Source organism: Pan paniscus, chromosome 4 (assembly GCF_029289425.2).
Source record: "Pan paniscus chromosome 4, NHGRI_mPanPan1-v2.0_pri, whole genome shotgun sequence".
NCBI classification, from domain to species: domain Eukaryota; kingdom Metazoa; phylum Chordata; class Mammalia; order Primates; family Hominidae; genus Pan; species Pan paniscus.
In genome coordinates this window covers 144,063,148-144,070,392 of record NC_073253.2, presented here as the reverse complement: position 1 = coordinate 144,070,392, position 7,245 = coordinate 144,063,148, and the positions used below count along the sequence as shown (strand labels likewise).

At 47.2% G+C, this 7,245-nt stretch overlaps 1 protein-coding gene across 3 annotated transcripts in view; it reads right to left on the bottom strand.

Moving 5' to 3' along the window:
• The window catches only part of ADRB2 (adrenoceptor beta 2), a 130,047-nt gene extending 123,446 nt beyond the window's left edge, over positions 1-6,601 (bottom strand). The window contains exon 1 of one of the 3 annotated variants that reach the window (XM_055112776.2): positions 4,973-6,601. In XM_055112776.2, the coding sequence (XP_054968751.1) occupies positions 4,973-6,146 (1,174 nt within the window). In that variant the 5' untranslated portion in view covers positions 6,147-6,601. The remainder of the gene's footprint in view (positions 1-4,972) is intronic. The other 2 variants (XM_034960754.3, XM_063604671.1) reach the window with 2 other exon arrangements.
• Between the last annotated feature and the right edge of the window lie 644 nt (positions 6,602-7,245).

Here is a 7,245-nt window from a genome sequence, read left to right as displayed (position 1 = left end):
CGGAGGTTTCCCATTTAGGAATGCAGTGAAACCTCTGAAATCCAGAGGAATTGGGGAGAAGGCCAGCTGGAATTAGGGAACGGTTTGAATACACTTTAAGAACATTCAGGTCTGCTGTTTTCAAGGACATAGGATCACAGATTTGGAAAGAGCCTAGCCCAGCCTCCTGCTCAGTGCAGGCCTTGTGCTTCATCCTGAACAGAGCTTCATCTGGGCTTCTCTTGAATGCTTCCAAAAACGGGAGGTTCACAATTCTGATAGATCATTTATTTCGCTCTTTGGAAAGTCTTCCTATACCCGAGCTAGAATCTGCCTTTCTGTAAAGTTCTGCTTGCCTTCTTGTATTCATGCAGAACCAAGAAATCTGTTTTTTTCCCCCCCCAGATCATACTGAAAAGCAATTATCATGCACCAAATAGTACTTCACAGCATTCTCTTCTGCAGGCTGACAACCTTCAGAATATTCAACCATTGTTTATATGGCAAATGTCATCAACTCTAATTAGAAATATAAATGATTATCTCTAGCCTCTAAATTAACAACTGTATAAATTCAGAGTGGAGCAGAGCTTAGATACCACCTGTACTGGCCTCAAATTACAGATGAGTAAACGGAAGTCGGCTGAAGAAAACTGCCTCACCCAACTTCAGAGAGAGAGAGAGTGGGATGGTGGGTGGGAGGTTGGAGGGGGGCTCTTTTCACCTCACCCTGCCTCCTATTATTCACAAAACACCAGAATTTCTCAAGTTCTTGAAAGTGCTTAGGAAGTTTGTTCTCTTACGCATTTAGAAAAATCCCTCCTTCAAATTATATTTGCACTGTCAGTGAAGTATGGATTAGCACAGACTGAATTTAGTAGAGGTTATACTGTCAATGGAAAGTATCATTCAAAGCATATTAAGCTTCCTTGCTCTCTGCTGTCAGAAAATCATCTCCTTTGCTCTAGAATGCTAGCTCAAGATGGACAACATACCTATATGGCTACCCAGGCCTATCAAATTTCCATAAGGTCTGGCTACCCACTTAATTTAGGAGGCCTTCCCAACTTTGGAGCTGAGAAAGAGTGCCAGGACGTAGGGCAGCCTGTGTTTCTGCTTTAGTCTGCTGTGTTCATTTTAGAGTTTCATATCCTCTTTCCATTTTGGTCTGATTCTCTGATGAGAAGACAAAACAAAGACTCGGAGAAGCAAACTAGGCACTTCAGTGATTGGTTTTTTGTGTCAGTCCCCAGAAACCCTGCAGTCACATGCTTGGAAGGGAACATTCCTCCCTGCCTCAACCCACAGCAGTCTCCCTCTTCTCTCAACAAAGTATTGCATTTCCAGTTCTTACACTTGTTCTGGCACAGATTCTAAGCTACCTCGTGCTGCTTCCTGGTTTGCCTGGGTGCTAGGCTCCATGGATCCTGGAATCACAGAGACCTGGGTTCTCGTCCTGACTCTGCAACTAGTTGGTTGTATGGCTTTGGAAAGTTACTGAAGCTTTCTGAGCCTCAGCTCCCTCATTTGTTAGATGAGGACAAGTATGCTACCTACATCATACAGTTGTGAGGACATAACGCCTAACAGGTGTCTAACATAGTCACTAACTTTTAGTAAGATTCCATAAAAGGTATCTGCTTAGTATCCTTAATATCATGCTCCAAAAGGCAGAAATGGAAACCTATACTTTTCTCATGCTGCATACAGTAGGTGCTCCATAAATACTTTCTGACTGATTCTGGTTTAGGCTTCATTTGGCAATAGGTTCACCATAAGAAACATTCTAAGAATCATGTAAAGACAGTTCCTATTCTCAAGCTCCCCTTTCTCCAGATTCTTTATCCCATTAATTATTGCAGTGGGGAGGCTCACCCTGTCCTGCCACTGTTCACACCTCTCAGCTTGCATCTTAGAAAAAAGTTCTTCTTATTTGACAGACTCTGAGAACTTGCTGTCCAGGCAAAAAAAAACTCACGATGAGGAATACAACACAAACCTTAGGTGGCCAGCATGTCAGCAAACAGAGAGACGAAGGGACACTGACAAAAGCCAACCCCTCAAAAGAAACAAAGCAACACACCAAAGAGGTAGAAAGCAAAGGATTAAGATATGCCTAGCATACTCTTGCTTATCAGGACCCTTAAAACTAATCAAGGTTCTTGTGTCTACAGTATTCCTAAAGGAACGTGAATATGGTTAAACTCTCCTTTTAGCTGGGAATCTGAATTAACATTAATACCTGAATTTTAACAGAAATTACATTAGACATTCCTTTAGGCAAAAGAGTATATATACAACACCGACATCTAGTTATAAAGAGCTAAGGAATCTCCCAGCTTCCCTAAATGCAGAAGATATCCTAGTGGATGCTTGTTGAGTTAAATGAACAATTATTTCTTTTGTCTCTATTGCAGATTATTTGTTTATGCCCTAAATTTTGTGTTAAGAACAAAAGAAAAATATATTGGCTGAAATGAATGTGTTATGTTATAGCCCCAGTTGAGGGTGAGGAAAGAACGCAATGCTAATGTGGTGGAGAGAATGCAGCAGTTCCTGGAATAGCAGTTGGGTTCCCTGGCTTGAGTCCCACTCTGACATCCTTGGCTGCTTACCTTGGGCAAGCCCTTCACCTCACAGCGTTTCAGTCTCATCAGATGTTAAATACTTTCTATGGGCTCTTCCATGTCTGAGATCTTATGAGGCTACAGGGAGCATGAATATTAGCCAAAGAAGCTGCCCAAATCTCTGAGTGTGGAGACCAGAGCAGTAGAAAGAGAATGTGATAATAGCAGTAGAAAGAGAATGTGATAATGTGTAATAAGGGTTTTCAATAGGTATGAAAACCCTTGGGAAAAAGTAAAAGCACTGAATGACACACATTCTCCAATTTGCCATGGCATGTTCCAAAATCACAGGCGCCTAACACTCTCCTGATAGCTCAGTGCTCACCCAAACGTCCCATCATTGAGTTGACAGGAAGCAGAGAAGGCCAATGCTTTTCTGGTTGGGGACCTTGGCTGCGACAGAAAGGAAGAGGGGAGTGGAGTCAGCTTCATGAGCCAGTGAAATGGCAATGAACCCTGCAGGCTGATCTGCTCTAGCCTGGCGTTGCCAAGGAGGACGATCCACTTCATCAAACCTGGGCCAAGCTCTGGCTCAGACACACAGGCAAAAATAGAAAGGGGCTGGGAGAAGAAATGTGTTTACTTTTGTGATTTCCCCTAACGTGCCTCTTGACAGTATTATAATCTCTTCACAAACAGGAGTCATGGCCCACAGGCCTCACCTCCATTGATAAACCCTCTCAAACAATTCATGTACAGACTTAAAGCCTTCTTAACATTTCATGATCACTATTTGGGCAGCTAGAAAACAAGTTTAGAAGGCAGCATGATGGAATGGAAAGAGTGCTGGTGAGGGTCTGTTACTGCCTAGGTGAACTGTGAAAATCCCTCTCTAAGGCTCTGCACAATCAAGTGCTTGCATTAGAAAGAATGTATGTATCTGCTGAGATTTTTACAGTTTCTACCAGTGACTCTCAACCAGGGGCTAATTCGCACCTCAGGGGCTCTTTTGCAATGTCTGGAAACATTTTTGCTTGTTATAAGCAGGGGGTGCTATTGGCATCTAATGAACAGAGGCCAGAGGTGCTACACATACAATGATGCAGCCCCCATAACAAAGAGTTATCTGGTCCAAAATGCTAACAGTGCTAAGACTCAGAACCTTGGTTTACACTGAATCGAGGAGAGTCAGTGGGAGAAGAAAACAGGGACCAAAGGAAAGAAGGAAAAGGGGTTAAAATTCTGTTTCTAGGTCATGAGGTATCCATCAGTTATGTGTTCTCCAGCTTTTCTCCCCATGACCAATGCCTTCTGAATTTTCCCTCAGAATTACGGGGCCATGTTTGAGTAGCTTCCTCATAAGAACATCTTCCTTATCCCTAAAATGCCAAGCCCTGATGCAGTACAAAGAGCTCCACTGTAACACATGGCCAAGACAGAAATATAAACAGTTTTGAAACAAGTAGAACTGGAAGGTGGGTGGTGGGTGCACGTGGAGAGAAAAAAACATATCCCCTTAACTCCGCTTCTGTGAGTCAGTGTTTCTGAGGTAACAACACAGAACAATAACCATAGGGAGAGTTGAGCTATACTAAGAGCAGGCAGAACTGATTTGGGGCACAAGTGTCAGGAGAGATGCAGCTTTGCAGCAGCAGACTCAAAGGCAAATGAAAGGGTTAAGCAATCTGTGCATGTCATTCTTGTATCATTCTACATTAAGTCATGGGCAGTAATTACAAGTAGTTACCTGCGGTTTCCAGTGGGGAAGGCAACAGCACTCCAGTCAAGGGGTTTTGGAGAAACAGGTGCAATGAAGGCATGGTCAAACAATTTATTTACTGTAAACTTTAGACTTTGCTCAGGAAAACAACTGAAGCTGCTCCTCAAATCCCTGCCTAAAATACCCCGTGTGAGCAAATAAGAGGAGTGGGGGAAGAGTCCATGTTCACAGCTGAAAGGTCCGAGATACTCAAAATCCTCAAGTCCAAGGGTGTAGGAAGGAAAATCTCCTTCAGATACAAATTACCAGCAGCAATATATTACCCCTAATACTTGAATAGTGAGGTAGATACATGGAAAAGTCATGAAAACATAGCAGACTCAGGTCCTCTAGGACTAAAGCTCTTTAGACAAAAACTTACAAATTCCATGCAAAGAGGAACTGAACTGTACAAATAACAAATAATCACTCAAATAAGTTTTCTCTCTTTTTACAGCTTAAAAAAATAAAAAAGGCAGAAGGATGCCCTTCCTTCTGCATATCTCTATACAATTTTATTCTAAGTGTATTACCCTCAAGTTAAATAGTCTGTTTAGTGTTCTTATGGGGGGGGGGTCTTTAAAAGTAGAAAAACTGCTTTACAGCAGTGAGTCATTTGTACTACAATTCCTCCCTTGTGAATCAATGTTATCGCTAGGCACAGTACCTTGATGGCCCACAAAGTCTTCCGTGCCTGGGAGGTCTTCACACAGCAGTTTATTTTCTTTCTCCTGTTCCACGTGATATCCACTCTGCTCCCCTGTGTTGCCGTTGCTGGAGTAGCCATTCCCATAGGCCTTCAAAGAAGACCTGCGCAGGCACAGAAGCTCCTGGAAGGCAATCCTGAAATCTGGGCTCCGGCAGTAGATAAGGGGATTGAAACCAGAATTGACATAGCCTATCCAATTTAGGAGGATGTAAACTTCCTTACGGATGAGATTATCCTGGATCACATGCACAATGTTAACGATGAAGAAGGGCAGCCAGCAGAGGGTGAAAGTGCCCATGATGATGCCTAACGTCTTGAGGGCTTTGTGCTCCTTCAAGCAGAACTTGGAAGATCTGCGGAGTCCATGCCCCGTCCGCCCATCCTGCTCCACCTGGCTAAGGTTCTGGACATGGAAGCGGCCCTCAGATTTGTCAATCTTCTGGAGCTGCCTTTTGGCCTCCTGAAAGACCCTGGAGTAGACGAAGACCATGATCACCAGGGGAACGTAGAAGGACACGATGGAAGAGGCAATGGCATAGGCTTGGTTCGTGAAGAAGTCACAGCAGGTCTCATTGGCATAGCAGTTGATGGCTTCCTGGTGGGTGGCCCGGTACCAGTGCATCTGAATGGGCAAGAAGGAGGTAAGGCCTGACACGATCCACACCATCAGAATGATCACCCGGGCCTTATTCTTGGTCAGCAGGCTCTGGTACTTGAAAGGTGAAGTAATGGCAAAGTAGCGATCCACTGCGATCACGCACAGGGTCTCAATGCTGGCCGTGACGCACAGCACATCAATGGAAGTCCAAAACTCGCACCAGAAGTTGCCAAAAGTCCACATTTTCATAAGAATATGGGCGGCCCCAAAGGGCACCACTGCCAGGCCCATGACCAGATCAGCACAGGCCAGTGAAGTGATGAAGTAGTTGGTGACCGTCTGCAGACGCTCGAACTTGGCAATGGCTGTGATGACCAGCACATTGCCAAACACGATGGCCAGGACGATGAGAGACATGACGATGCCCATGCCCACCACCCACACCTCGTCCCTTTCCTGCGTGACGTCGTGGTCCGGCGCATGGCTTCCATTGGGTGCCAGCAAGAAGGCGCTGCCGTTCCCGGGTTGCCCCATGGCTCGCAGTCTGGCAGGCGAGCGCACTGGCTGGGGGCGCCTCAGCGGGCGGACCCACGGCGGGGCTCTGCGGGCCGCGAGCGGACGCCTGGAAGCCTCATTCAGCGGCTGTGGTGTGGGTGTGGTGGGGACTCGTCCTGCACACTCAGCTTGTCGGGTGCTAGGGGCTCGCGGTGCCTGCCAGTTCCAGCCCGTGCTCTGAAGAAGCCGCCTCGCAGTGCGTTCTGCCCGTTATGTGCACAGGACTTTAGGGGAACTGCCCTCGCCGTGACGTACGGGAACTTTCGGCCAATGGCACGCCGGCAGCCGCGAAGGGGCGAGGCACTCCTCCCCTTTCCTCTCCTCCCCTTTCCTCCCCTCCCCTCGCCCTCCCTCTCCTGGGGCTGGCCCGGGCGGGGCCCAACTGCTCCCTGGAGGGCGGGCCACCACTGCTTCCCGGCTACCCTGGCTGGCCCCAGAGGGCTAAAGCTGGAGCTGGTGTGCTTACCAGCCAACCCGGGAGCTTTTGGCTCTTCTGTGGCCGCTACCTGCCTGCCCTGGGCGCCTGCGCGGCTTGAGGTCTCAAGGCAGAGGGCAGCACATCGGCACTGCCCCACATTCGGAAGGAAACGAGAGTGCCCACCGAGGCACGCACATACAGGCACAAATACACCCTGGCAGACATGCTCAGACTTATACCGAACCACAGCCATAGACACTGAGACACACCCTCCCAGCTCACCGACATGCACACTCGCGCGCGCTCTCACACAGAAGCCATCCGGCACAAAGTCACCCCTGCCCAACACAGAAACGCGGCCAGAAACAAACACAGAAGCACCCAGAAGCACAAAGACATGGTGACACACACAGAAAGTAAACACACGCTGGCTTGGAGGCATCCAGAGCGACACAGACACGGATGTCTCCATCTGGGTACTCACAAACTTGCCTCACCCGAGCACTGATAACGCTCCCCTCCCAACATACACCCGGTAACCCAGTGTATTCCCTTTCAAACATTTGGCAAGAGCACAGGAGGTGACTTCAACAGCTGCCGATTTCCTCAGCACACTCGCTGTCAAGTACTTTAGGTGCCCTCCTTAGGAATTTGCAGGCA